This window comes from Tympanuchus pallidicinctus, unplaced genomic scaffold (genome assembly GCF_026119805.1).
Source record: "Tympanuchus pallidicinctus isolate F22 unplaced genomic scaffold, pur_lepc_1.0 scaffold4, whole genome shotgun sequence".
NCBI lineage: Eukaryota > Metazoa > Chordata > Aves > Galliformes > Phasianidae > Tympanuchus > Tympanuchus pallidicinctus.
In genome coordinates, this window is record NW_026294758.1 from 17,087,555 (window position 1) to 17,101,076 (window position 13,522).

General features: G+C 40.7%; 1 protein-coding gene across 8 annotated transcripts in view; it reads right to left on the reverse strand.

Annotated features, from left to right (window-relative positions):
- FAM172A (family with sequence similarity 172 member A) overlaps window positions 1–13,522 on the reverse strand; it is a 255,691-nt gene that overhangs the window by 5,021 nt on the left and 237,148 nt on the right. For 3 of the 8 annotated variants that reach the window (XM_052700339.1, XM_052700340.1, XM_052700341.1), the window contains one exon: window positions 3,029–4,421. The exons of 3 other annotated variants lie outside the window; for them this stretch is intronic. In XM_052700339.1, the coding sequence (XP_052556299.1) occupies window positions 4,174–4,421 (248 nt within the window). In that variant the 3' untranslated portion in view covers window positions 3,029–4,173. Of the gene's footprint in view, window positions 1–3,027; window positions 4,422–13,522 lie in introns of those variants that run through there. 2 more of the 8 variants (XM_052700343.1, XM_052700344.1) reach the window with 2 other exon arrangements.

Below are 13,522 nucleotides of genomic sequence, written 5' to 3' on the forward strand. Positions count from 1 at the left end.
TCAATACTTCAATACCACAGGCTTCAAAAAACATTAAGGGTGCTCCATGCCTCAGGATTTACTCCTTGATGGAGGAGAGAGCCTGGCTGTTCTCCATAGAGCATCTCACATGCTGGAAAGCTTCCAGCTGGTGTTGATAGGAGTGGATCCTATGCCAGCTGCCACATCAGACCTTGTTCCCTATCACATTGCTCGCCTCTGTGCTTGTGGAGCCAAGCTTTGAAACACACTGGTGCAAAGAGCCTTATCAAAGCTCTCTCCGAATGTTTCAAAGGGTGAAAGGCAGCCTTCTGGGGCCATGTGCACAAACAGCAGCAATTTAAAACTTAGCAAGTGTGTTTTATTCATATTTACACAATGCGGAGAAGCAATGCCATTCATTCTCCTTTTACAAACAAATGAACAAATCAGCAGTCACATTCCCCTCTGACCCAGTGATGCAAATACCATTCAGAAGGATTTAATGGAAATTTATCTTTCTTTCTGCCATGATGCAGACACACACAAATTAAAGTCTTCATGTAAGACTTTATGCTCTTACATATACCATTCTGCAATAGTGTTACAGTGTGATTATACCCTTCATATCTTCACGTGTATGTGAGAAAAAAAAAACATTCCTGCCTATGATGCTACTAAATGACTTCTATATCACAGTTATTTCTAAACAGGTATTTAACTTTTTAACCTTTGGCTGTGTGAGATGTTATCCAGAATGACAGGTTTAACTATTTTTAATTCATAAGGTTTCTTCATTTACTATTCTTGGAGAAGGATCCCTTGGATCTGTACAAAGTGGAGTGTGCTCTGTGGAAATTACCATGTCTGCTGAGTCTGTTTTGCTCTACTGATGTAAACTTCCGGATCTCAAACCCCAAAACAGAAGACTCTCTCAGAGCATTATGAGTAAAGCCAAGGAAAAAGGAGACTTAATAAATGTCTTGTTTAAAGTCATTAAATGCTTCTGACAAGGAGCACAAGAGCATCAGGAAAAACATTGGAAAGGAGTCTATTAGCTCAAGAGGCTCTGAGAGAGAGAACTGACGATCTCAGGAGCTTCTACATATGCTGTAGACCTCTGAATGGTGAAGGAAGGTAAAAGCTTGGGAAAAATTAAGAGAGAAGCGATAAACCAATTAATGAAATGGAAGCAGTGATTTCTGAGGGGATATTAAAACAAACAAACAAAACAAAAGAAAAAGAACAAAACTTCAGTATGTTTGGTTTGGCTTAGAAGTAATTGTCTGTGGAGCCATGGACATGATAACGATCTAGAAGTGTCTGGGTAGGGAAATTATTCTTTGGAGGAACCAAGAGGGAAGAACTAGACAAAGCTGAAGAAATAAAAATACAGCTTATGAAGAGGGCTTAGACTCACAGTAAGCTTGTTTAGATGGAATACTCATACAAAGAAAATTGTGGGAAGCTGCTTGGCAAAGCTAGAGAATAGACTACACATACTAAGACATGTTATGCTAAGTTATTGTCTCCCATGACATGTCAGTGTTTATTTTTGTCGGCCATTTATTATCTCTAGTATCTTTAATGGAACAGCAGAAACAGAGCACTAAGAATCCCACTGATCCACGATGAAGATTACCTCTGAGCTTCTATATTTGCAGTGTTTTTTTTTTTTTTTTATTTTTTCCCCCTTATTACAGCGCACAACTACACACAAGGAGCAAGCGGCTTGAAAAGGTAATCAACTTTGTTACATCCTTCTCTCAGCTCACATGTAAAAGATGCAAAAATACATACAAGAGCTGAGTGCAAGCAAGGTTTGTAATGCAAGAAAGAGATTGGAGGCTAACACATCATTGTGGCTCTTATTTTCCACCACTCTTCATTAAATATTAAGGGCAGTCCCATGAGCATGGGTCATTTGTTTGCTCCTCTGAGTGCTAACTGGCTAAATAAGTGAAAGTTGTAAGGTCATTCGCATCTGAGCAGAGGTCATTGAAAGCCAAGAAATTTTCTGTTGAGTATGCATTATAAAAAGGAAAGAAAGAGTGCCGAACAGCTATGGAATCTTCCTAGTCAGAGCATGGTTCTGTGGCTGGGACAGAGATGCCATTTCCACCAGTGGAATGGTCAGACTGTAGGCAGCTGCAGTAATGCAAGTGGTATGCAAGTACATTAAAAAACAATGAATCAGAAAAAGGCAACAGCTAAAGTGGAGGCTAATAAAATGGCATTTCAAGAGACAGCAATGTCACAATCCCTGGTTTTAAAGGAGTACCAGGCAGCGGGCTGGCTGTGGGTTGCTCTGGGGAGACTGGTTCCACACAGCAAACCTGTTTACAAGTCCAAAATTTCTCCAAAATCTTTATAAAATGGGCAAGAGCACAGGCAAAAGGGCAAACCCAAATGAAATTGCTGCAATCTGCCCTGCAGCCTGTGTGGCCACCAGAGACACCATGCTTGAATTGGCCCCAGGCCCCACAGCCTGGGGTGGATGGGGACTTGGTGCCAGCACAGCTTCCACAGGGTTCAGCAATGGTGCTGGGACTAGGCCATTTGGCAGATGCAGGGAGGCAGTGGGCAGGACACTGGCTAGCAGTTCATGAGGTCTGCAGCAGACCTGTGTGCTCCAAAAGCCAGGACACAGGAAATGTCGATGAAAACTTGCTGCCAGTGAAATGACACAGATGACTGTCCTTTCAGCCCTACAGTTTTCCAGCCATCACTAGCTTGGTCAGACTGGCAACATGACTCCAAGCAACACTCTTGAACAATGCAGCTCTACGAGCAGTGAATGCTTGCATGAGATCCAAGACACATCCTTGAGGAAAGGCTCCGATATCAGTACAGTGCAATTATAGGCTTCCAAAACACATGGTAAAGTGGTATTGCCCCCAAAGGTAAGCAGGTGGGGATTGAAATTACACCAACATTTACATTTATGGCTGTTTCTTCACACCTATTTTCATATCTATATCCATATCCAAACCTATACTTAAATCCATATCTATCTATTATCAATATATATATATATCTGTATTATCTACAACCTACATCCATTTATGTATTACTATATTTACCTGTATTTACATATAAAAATAAAATTTCTGTCAAATGTGAAATGGAAAGTTCAGATGTCACCACAGGAAAATGTTTTTGAGCTGAGAAAGTACCTATAGAAGTTTTAGAATCTCATGACTCTCATCAAGAGTAGGTTAGGCAAGAGTTTCTTTCTCCATGAAATACCATGGGTGCAGGTGACACATTAAATAACTCCTTGCATTTTTTTCCATCAGTCCTGTTTTTCATTAGTCTGCAATTTTATCAGCTGTATCTAGACAACAGGTAGCACTGATTACATTTGCAAGGTATGTCACAGTAACTCTGAGGAATTAGAATAACATACATCAGTGAGACAACTGAATTTTTGAATTCTTTGTATTCTTTTTCTTCTATCATGATCTAGAAAAAGAATTATAAAATTGCACCCAAGAGCACAAAGTACTTAGCTTTTGAAAATCATTATCTTCTCAAGCAGGACGAAGGAAGATTATTTTATGAACAAAGGAAATTTTACCTGTTCAATATACCCCGTCCTTCCTGAGAACATAGATCCATGTGGCTTCTTCAGAGACCACTATTAAATGTGTATTTATGCTCTGAAACTTCCACAGGTTATAAATCTGAGAAATACTAATTTACATGACCAAACTTGACATACAGCAGTGCCATAAAAGAAGTCAGTGGCATCTTCTTACCCCGACACTTGCCAAGGGAATGTATAACATGGTTTCCAAGGCAGTGCTCACTGCTGCCATGCTTAAGCAGATCAAGATGGTGCAACCCAGACCAGTGGTAGCACCAGGCACTGATGGGCACACAACATTTGACTCATATATCATACTGTGACAGTAACTGCATTAAATTAATTAATGCCAAATGAAATACTTGAGAGGCAGATTTTAAAATGCAAGTATTCCAAAATCCCACAGCTTTTCAGTGCTTCTGGTGCACATAAGGCACAGATCTGAAGTTACATTCCTTGCCTGCAAACTCTGCTAACATGGGAGAATGCCACTTATGCACTGGGCATGTGAAAAGACCAGCACTTCGAAAATAGCTAGTCTCCATGATGGTGTTTTATGATTATTTGCTCCTACATAGTAATTGTACCATCAAACATTCAGATGAGAATTAATTATTGGAAATAATTCAGAAAGTGCTGATTTCATCTTCCTTCACTGAAGAATATCTCAGATTTGTAAAACCCACCAAGCAAATGAAATTATGTAAATCACCCAAGGAACAGCTGTTCCAGCAGCATGAGCACAAGCTTATCCAGCTTTGGTGCTCCCAAAATACAAGCAGCCCAGGCGATGCTGTAGAAACGGCAGTGCCTGCATCAGCAGCTGGGAAGGGCAGTACTTTAAAGTCCCATGTTATGTGATGGTGCATCTCATCTAAAAAAAACAAAAGGAAGAAGATCCTTAATCGCCAGCAGGATAAGCACAGGCCTGCAATTGCAATACCACTGTTATAAAGGAAAACAGCTGAACATAATTTTCTCGCCTTCCATGCGAGAACTGGCGTGGATGCCATGCATAGAAGTGAAGGAAGTCTTTCCAAGACTCTTGTTGATGCAACAAAAGGGCCTGCAGCAAAGACCCAGTGCTCTTATGATTTCACCAAGAATTTGAGTTCAAACGTCATAAGCCTGTAGTGAATAAATTAACTCCTGCACCACCCCTCCCTCAATTTCTGGAAGAACATGTTCATATTAAGGAACATTTCAAAGTGTTTTTTTTTTTTTTTTCCTGAAGTTTCTCCTTGGATTATAATCTCCTGTCGTACTTTTGTAGGCAAAGGATTGCAATCGACACAAGCCCAGACTATTTTCAGAGGTACAGGAATAATGGTATTTTACTCTTTTGCTTTCTCCAGTCAAGTGCAGAAGCAGCTCACTCTTCTATTTCCTGCCACTAAAGCTCTCACAGTCCCCTCTATCACTATAAAAAAGCTCTGCCTTTGAAAGGAAACCTAACGTAACCCATTCTAACCCAACTCAGCCCAGTCCCTTCATGGTGCCTTTGCCACCTCCCAGCTCCTGCCTAGACCTTCAGAATGTGGCTGCCCCAGCCCAGCCAAAGGAAGAGCAATATGCCCTGGTCATCCTCTAGAGGTTAAGTGTGTAATGGTGAAGGAGAGGAAAGCCCCACCAACGCAGATGCCGCATCTGTGATTGTGTTGTACCTCTGAGGAAAGGCTGAGCAAAACTCATCCATCCTCCTGCTGGTTGCGGCTGCCAGAGGATAGGATTAGGGTAAACAAAAGGAAAGATGGGAGTGGGGCATCCACTCACTCTCCCACTAGACACCTGTCCCAGGTGCCATGAGCTGCCAGAAAGGACTTAGCACCTTGTGTTGAGAAGTGAAATATAACAGTCTAAACCCAAGTGATCCTGAGCATCCCAAGTCAGCTGCTCACCACTCCCTAATGTGTTTAAACTCCACTGACACCTCGGGTGCCTGATCTTAAAGCTTGTGCCTTATTGCAGCACTGCTTCTGTACATGCTCAGAAACACCTCAAGTTTGACAGGGCAAATACCTTCACAGGTCTCAGGCAGATAAGCCACCCCATAATCCTCATAGGTACAATAAGCCTCAAGAGGGAGGAATGTCCTCTTTACTTCTTCCCAAATCTCTTCTCACTCCTTTTCCTCTATCCGAGACATCTATTAGCCTAAGAGGAATTTTTGAGTTTCTCTCCCTAAATTTATCTACCTTCTAGCTCTTTCCAAGACCTTGCCCACCACATACCACTTAATTCTTGTTGCTTCTCATCCACTCACCTAGCCTATCTCTCAGTTCCTCACATCCACCACAGTTCCTCCCTTCCTCTGACTCTTCTTCAAAGAGGTCTGACTCAGATCTTCTCAATCTTACTGTAAAGCAAAATCTGAGATTTGCTTTTGGCTGGTATTTAGAAAACCCAGTCATAGGCCACACTAACCATTCAAGTGTAATGGTGGGGCAGGAAAAAGAGGACACATCCACGAAAGTACAGCAACCCTACTCTGAATGGTAGGGTGACTTAGTGGAAAGGCGAGATGCCTGTGTTTCATCACATAACAAATGCAGTTTAGAATTCAAGTTCTGGAGTCACTGACAGACTTTGGATATTCATTTGGATAAAATCTGAATTAAAAAAAAAAACAAAACTCTATAAGAAAACAACAGCTAAAAAAAAAAAAAAGAAAAGCAAAGGGAAGGAGACAGTGCCATTTCACCAATTAATTTACAGTGATACAGTGAGCGTTAACCTTCTTACATTAATGTGATCCTTGCTGGTCACTGTGAATGAACATTCTTGAAACACCAAGGACTGATCCCAGACCGTGAGATTTTATGGACAACGATCATCGTTGTGGGTCAAGTACAGCTGCGTTGCAATCATAAAATTAATAACCACTATACCAGCAGCTTTACATGTGTCCGTCTCTGAAGAATGCTATTTCTGTAACTCACAGCCTTTGGAGATGCTATTTATAATTTATATGCAATCTGAAGTGCAAAGATTTTTCTCTCCTGCAAGTCATGGTGATCAATACAGGTCTGCACCCATTACAGCCCAGCGAGGAGAAGTGTGTGGCTGGGACTGGCTCACAAAGGCAGCTCTGCTGAAATACTCGCCCTTTCAGCCACCTCCAGAATTTGGGCTGGAAACGCAAATAAAGCAAAGGAATTCTTTGTAAGGGTGCCATCCCAGCTATTAGTGTTGCCAACTAAATTAATTACATATTTGCCTTAGAACTTCCCAGAAACTTCAGTTTTCTGGCATGCTTTTCAGGAATTCCAGACTTTTACACCCTAATTTGTAACACACCTGGACTCAATGCTTGATACTCTGAAGTTTCCACATTGTGGAAACCTTCAATTTAAGACTAAGCACCAATTTGCAGAGGCTTTGCAGATGTGAATTACACTAAATTTAACGAAGCTGAGTAATATCACACTTCCCATGACATAACCTCAGCAGTGTCATCAGAGGGAGCTGCGCAGTGTAATGCGGCAGGGAGGGAAGCCAAAGGCAGTCATATCTCTGGTGAGACGAGTAGATTGGGTGTGAGCAGGGTGGGGTGACCCCTGCCAACGCCTGCCTGAGATCCTCTTCCTGGGGAGTCAGACGCATGAGTGTGTGTGAGAGATGGGTCTGCCACTGGCAGTGGGAAGAACTCACAGTCTAGGATGGACACGGGGGGAAATGTTAAGTTAGTGAAGGCAAGAGGGAGAAAAAAGCCTCAAAAATAAGACTTTCATTCTGTTTTTTCCAAGTGTTTCTGAGTTGTGGATGGAGAGGGCTCAACAGGGTGAAGGGCAGATGTGGGTTGCTCCTGGAGGAACTGCATAGCGTGTTCTGCCAGAAACCCTCAGGAGTTGCAAGACAGGAAGGGACAGAAGTCAACCTCCAAATCAGGGTCTTTCTGCAAACCAAGTTTTAATCACCCAGCTGCAGAACTGAAAAGTTTCTGAGTACTTTCAACTTTTTTTTTATCTCCATTTGGGAGATCAAATTTCTTCCAAGATGGGGACTGATTTGCTATCTCCACTGATATAAGATAAAAAAAAAATATACATCAAGCTCCAAAACTTGATGTTGCAGTCATTTCAATGCTAAGGAAACTACTTATGATTTCCCTGCCAGGCAGAGAAAGAAAAAAAAAAAAAAAAAGAGAGAAAACAACAAGGTTAATGACCTTGTTGCATTTCCAAATAAAGATTCTTGTTTCAAAATATTGGCCTGACCTAACAATTGGCCTTTCTGTCTTCCGACAGAACCCGTGCTGCTAAGTCAGGCTGCCAAATAATCAGAAAAAGCATGCAAGGAACTTCATGTCATGACAGGGATCTTCTGTCAGACACTCCACGGGTTCTGAAGAAAACTTTAGTTTAGTCTCTCTCAGCTGGAACGATGGTAAACCGTGGGAGCTGGAGATGCAAAAGCAAGAAACTGCCAGGAAAGTGTGTTTGGAAGTGGAAGAGAGATGAAGTATTTAAATGAGTTTTGAAACTTGTATCAAATTATTTTTTTCTTACATTGAAAATCTTAACTTTTTTTCAGAAAATTAAAACAAAATGAAAAGAAGTTGTCAGGGTAATTTCTCTCTGAAGAATCGCTGAACTGGAATGATGTCATCTTGCATTAAAATTATCAGTTATTGCCACAGTTGGCCTACAAATATTATATTAAAAAAGCAGGAAGAAAATCACTTAAATACATTCAGGGAATTCTTTTGTTTGTGCCCCATGCATATCTTTTAATACTTATTGCTCCAACTTGGCTTGGTTTGCCTAAAACGCTGTAGGCTGTTTTTTTCAAAACAATTCTAAAACAACTGTTGATATATTAGGGAAAAAATGCATGGGGAAAAACAAGATTGAGGTGGGAGCTGAAGTTCTTCTAAATGAGAACAATATCAGCACGCACAAATGCACAGACAAGCACAGTTTGACAGTCACTGCTCATAAAAGATCCTGCAAGGAGTTAATATAAAAACTAAATCTCCTGTAGAGGGAAGTTGGAGGGGAGCTCATATACAAGCACTTAAGGAAAACTTGCACTGTGGCTGGAATACATGCAGTGTGTTCCCTGTTAGTCTAGGGATAAATGAAATATTATAGCCACGATATATTGCTGCATTAAATTATGAAAACACTTTTTCAGTCTTTTGTGAAAAGAGAGAATCTATGACTAACTGAAAAGCAAAGAACTCTCAGTCAACACCATGCCCATCTGTTATGGCATGCTTTTCAGTTCCAGTACCACAATGACATGAACGTTTAGCATTTGTGCAGCTGTAACTGCATTATGCAGAAGCCTCATTGAGGCTTTGCTGTGCAAATACTCCACATCTTCAGATGCTTCAGTACTGCTTTGCCACTGGAAGACTGTGGCATTGCTTCAGTTAGGAAAAGAGGGCAAATCAAAGGGATAAACACTGTACATACAGGATTTGCTCCCACATGGGCTGCTTCATGAATCCAGGAAACCATCCCCTGCTTAGGAAACTTTGCCCCAGGTTTTGGTCTGTGCATTGGAGCATCTGTAAAGGGCAGGACAGTGAGGAGTGGGCCTGTGGGAGATTACTAGCCTTCTCTTCCTTCAGAGGGCTCACACAGCAAGGCAAACGCATCACTGCACCATGTTTCTGTGGGATGTGCCTATGGTATATCTCTCTAAGGCACTGTGCCGCTGGACTTGAGCACAGCATTGCCCGAGTTTGAATTCCAATGTGCATAGCAAAACTTGGATTAAGTTTCACAGCAGAAGTGTTCCAGCAAAAAAAAAAGAAAAAAAGAAAAAAGGAAAAGAAGAATATAATAAATCTATGACAGGCATTCTTAGCAAATCAAATAGATACAACAGCTTTGGTTAGGGCTGGGAAGTGCTAAAGCCAAATGCATCCTCAGGACATCCATTGCTTAATGTGGCTTTTTGAGATACAAAAAGCAGACACTTTTAAATTGGGTTTGGTATCCCAAATGGGTCATGGAGATATTTCTATCTGACTTCTGAGTATAAAGCAAGTAGATCCTTTGTAGTTAGGGATCTCCACAGTTCCCATTATAAGAACTTGTTTTCAGTTGCTTATAAATTTTGCCAAGCAAAGTATTTGGGATGAAAATTCCCATGCTCTGTCTTCGCCTCAGGGTGATAATTATTATTTTTTTTATGTTTCAACTAAAAGGATTTAGTCACTTCAGGAAATAAGATTGAGGAAAAACATGTTTTGCCTCTGATGGGAAGAAGAAAAGAGAAAATAAAAATAAAGCCTTACAAGAATTCAACTGAGCAGCTCCTGCATCTCTATTCTTCACAGTCAGCTTGAAATTTGGAAAGTATGGTCCCTGTTGTCCTTTTGCAGTATCCCATGAAAAACCACCCAACTTTTCCTAGTCACAACCCATTAAGTCTCATTTGCATGTACTCAGCAGAAAGGCCTTAGAATTTGGCAGCTAAAATTGGCCTTGGGTAGCTCTGAAGTTGCTGTTTGCAATAAGCAAAATCCAGCCTTAGGACAGTTGCTTATGGGCAGAGCTTCCATCCACACTACTCAGAGCTTTGAGTAGTGTCTCTTGAAGGTCCCTTGTGTCTTTTTCCACCAGGCTCCTCTGCTGACATACAGTTGTCACCTGGGAGTGGAGATATCTGGCTCAAAGAGACTGGGTTTTTGTAGCAGAACTTGAAATAATTTCATTTTTAATGATGTACAATGAGGAAATTAAGGAGGATGTAATACAGTTTGGATATGGGAAACTCATGTAATATAGTGCTTTGAAATGTATGCTTGCCATTACACAGATAGTGATTGAAATTATTAGGCTGAAAAATATATATTTAAAGTGGAAACTGATGACTACTTTAAAGAACATCAATAGGGAATTAATGTCACTAGGGGAGAGAAACCTGCATGATTTCCCAAGTCTTGAGGAGGGTTTTAAGCACCTGCAGAGACAAGCCTCACCACATGTACACATCCTAAAGCACTCAGTCAAGATGTCTCTCCAACTTCTCCCATGGAAAAACCTGGTTCATGCAGTTTCTTATGTCAGAAGTTTCCAGGTCACCTAACTTCCCAGAAGCCGAAGTTCCCTCTGATGGTGAGGTCATTCCCCTGCACCGAGAGTTCCTCTGCCCCCTGTAAGGTGCTGCAGCCTGACATGAGGCCTCCCCTCAGCTTCTCTGCTCCGTGCTGAACAAACCCAGGGACATCAGCTGCTCCTCACGTGTATAAAATACAAAATGTTTGCACTTTCTCATTGTTCACTCCAGCATGAGCTTGAACTGATTGGGCAATACTCCGAGCATTTCATAAATTGCTGGAGCTGAGAGTGGCTGGTCACTAAAAGCAGTATTGTTCTGTAATTGCATCACGTGCATCTCTGGTCTCATTCTGAAAGCACGCTGGAGGGGCTTTGATGAACAGTTACTTATTTGAGGTTTGGTTAACAAAACAGTGAAAAAAGAAAATGAACAAATGAAAAAGCAGTATAGAGAGGCACACACGGCACCATAAAGGTAGTAACAGATAGCTGTAATGATAACCTTATCATAAAGAATCTGTGCAGCTAAACTTTTATGTGGAACGATGAAAGATGCCACGACGTGTGTTTTGGAGTGACACCACACATTGATCCTTTTCCTTGCTTCAGCTATTAGCATTTGTGCATTTCTGTGCTAATGTGATAGTATTCTTTGAATGAGATAAGAAGGAAGGGTGACACAGCCACAGGCCACTTCACAGCAAACGGAATCAATTACCCCCAAACAACAATTTAATTGATCAATTTCAAATACAGAAATTCTGCTGAGTCCACTGAAGTCATAAAAGGCTCAGTTTCAAAAGCAGACATATAATACTAACACAAAACATGTGATAGGCCGGGCAAATTATAAAGGCATTAATCTGCCCAAGCAAGCAATCACCTGTATAAGCATTCATGTTCAGTGTCATATTTATAGCAATTACACCGTTTGTGCTTCATAATATCATTCCGAAAGCACAGCACACTTTGCACACTTCTATCTATGTTTATGGCCATGTCTTTTAAACATAATCAACTACTGTTTGCTCCTTTGATTATAACATATCTCCCAACGTGGCAGTGGGTGATGTTGCTGTATGCACTCATATGGACATTTCTTGCTCATCACCATGACGCCACACATTTACTCAGTGTGATACAAAAACTGCTAATGCCAAAATCCCAACTATTAGTTGCTTCAAGTTGTCATAATATCAAAGCATTGTGATTTACTCCAGGCAAGACACCACCTACACATCAACCTGTACCACTCTAATTTAAATTTATATGAAAATACTGGAGCCTGTAAGAAAGAAGGAATAAAGGAAAATGACACCTTCTTTCCTTCCATGGGCAAATGCACATGTCCCAGTTGACAGTGCTCTGGTGTGCATCAGCTTCTCACGTATTTGGTAAAAACTCTGCCATTATTCTTTGACTTTTCAGGATAAGAACTCTTCTACCCTTTGTTCAATGCAAACTTCAATGCAAACTGGGCAGTAGCATAGACGTTTCTCTCTAAAATGGCTATATTCCATGTATTTAAATTGCTAAAGCTAGAAATTGGGCAGCCAATTTACAGAAAGCCAAATCTCCACGAGACACAAATCAATTTGAGCAACAGTCATTGGGTGTTACTGACATTCCTGGGTTTTGTATATTTGTCTTTTCAAAGCAAGTTCCCCAAATTTGAAGTAATGTCATTAAGTACAGCAGACTACTTGATAGGCTTCTACAGTAACAGGCAGCACAATGAATTTTCTTTAAAGGGCTTATAGTATGAATGCTGAAATAAGGCTCATTTTTACTTAATGTGGATAAAGTGTGTGAATAAAGTGTGAAAAATATGAAGTAGGAATAAAAACAAGACTAAAAGAATTAGGCTTTTCACTCTTTAAAAACAAATACTGGAAAATTGTTTCATTTAATAAAATTGCCAGCTTTGCAATCCATATAGCTCCTCTATAGTCCCTTTAAATAAAACAAAGATATATCATCACACAAGCAGCAATATAAATCTGTTCCTCTCTGGGATTTGTGTGAAAAGGAATGTTTAAGCCACAGACTTACAACAAGTTTTGGCTGTGATGAAAAACTGGGACTTTCAGAAAGCTCCAGCAAGAATGAAATACTCTGTATTTGCTAATAGTACTTAAACACAATGTCCTGCACCTTCCTGTGCATGAAGTCTGGCTCATGACCCACAGTTCTGAATGTGTGCCTAACAAATACAGCCCTCACTCTGGGGGAGTACAAGGAACTGAAGGAATCAAGCAAATAAGCATGGGAAGTTCTTCCGTGTCTGATGCTCTGTGGATCTCCCAAGATTTATCTCCTCTCCTGGGAATCTGAAATGGTGTGGCATGGAACCAGATGACAAAGATCCCTTTCAGCACCACCCATTTTCATTCACTATATTAAAAATAAAACCAACAAGATTCTTGAACAGCTACTTCGTGTCCCAGATCACCTTAGGAAGAACTGGCTGAAGTCAAGCTTGCTGAGCTCTACCCCAATCAGGGTACCCACAGTTTTATAGATGTAAAGAACTTAACATAAGAGTGCCACACTATCACAAAGGGGCATTTTAAATGGGAGTGTTGTGAGTCTGTTGAGCTATCAAAGAAATGTATCAAATTCCTTCATATAAGCTATTCAAATCTGAAATTACTGACGTGTCACTTTGAGGAGGAATTTGGTTTATTATTTGCAAAGCAATCCAGAGAACAGTGAGATTCACAGTAAGAACCACTGTTACATTGACTTGGTGACAGTACGTTAGTTTTGTTGTTCCTTTTGTGTCTGCACTAGATAACAAAACTTCGTACACTAAGTTGTCTGTAGAGCAACATGTGAAATGCTGCTCTAAGAACTGATAACTCAGTTCAGATACACAACCACGCAGGAGCTGTTTCCTGTTAATCAAAGGCATGTACCTGTAAACACAAGTGTGTACAGCCATTTGCCCTCTTTGCAA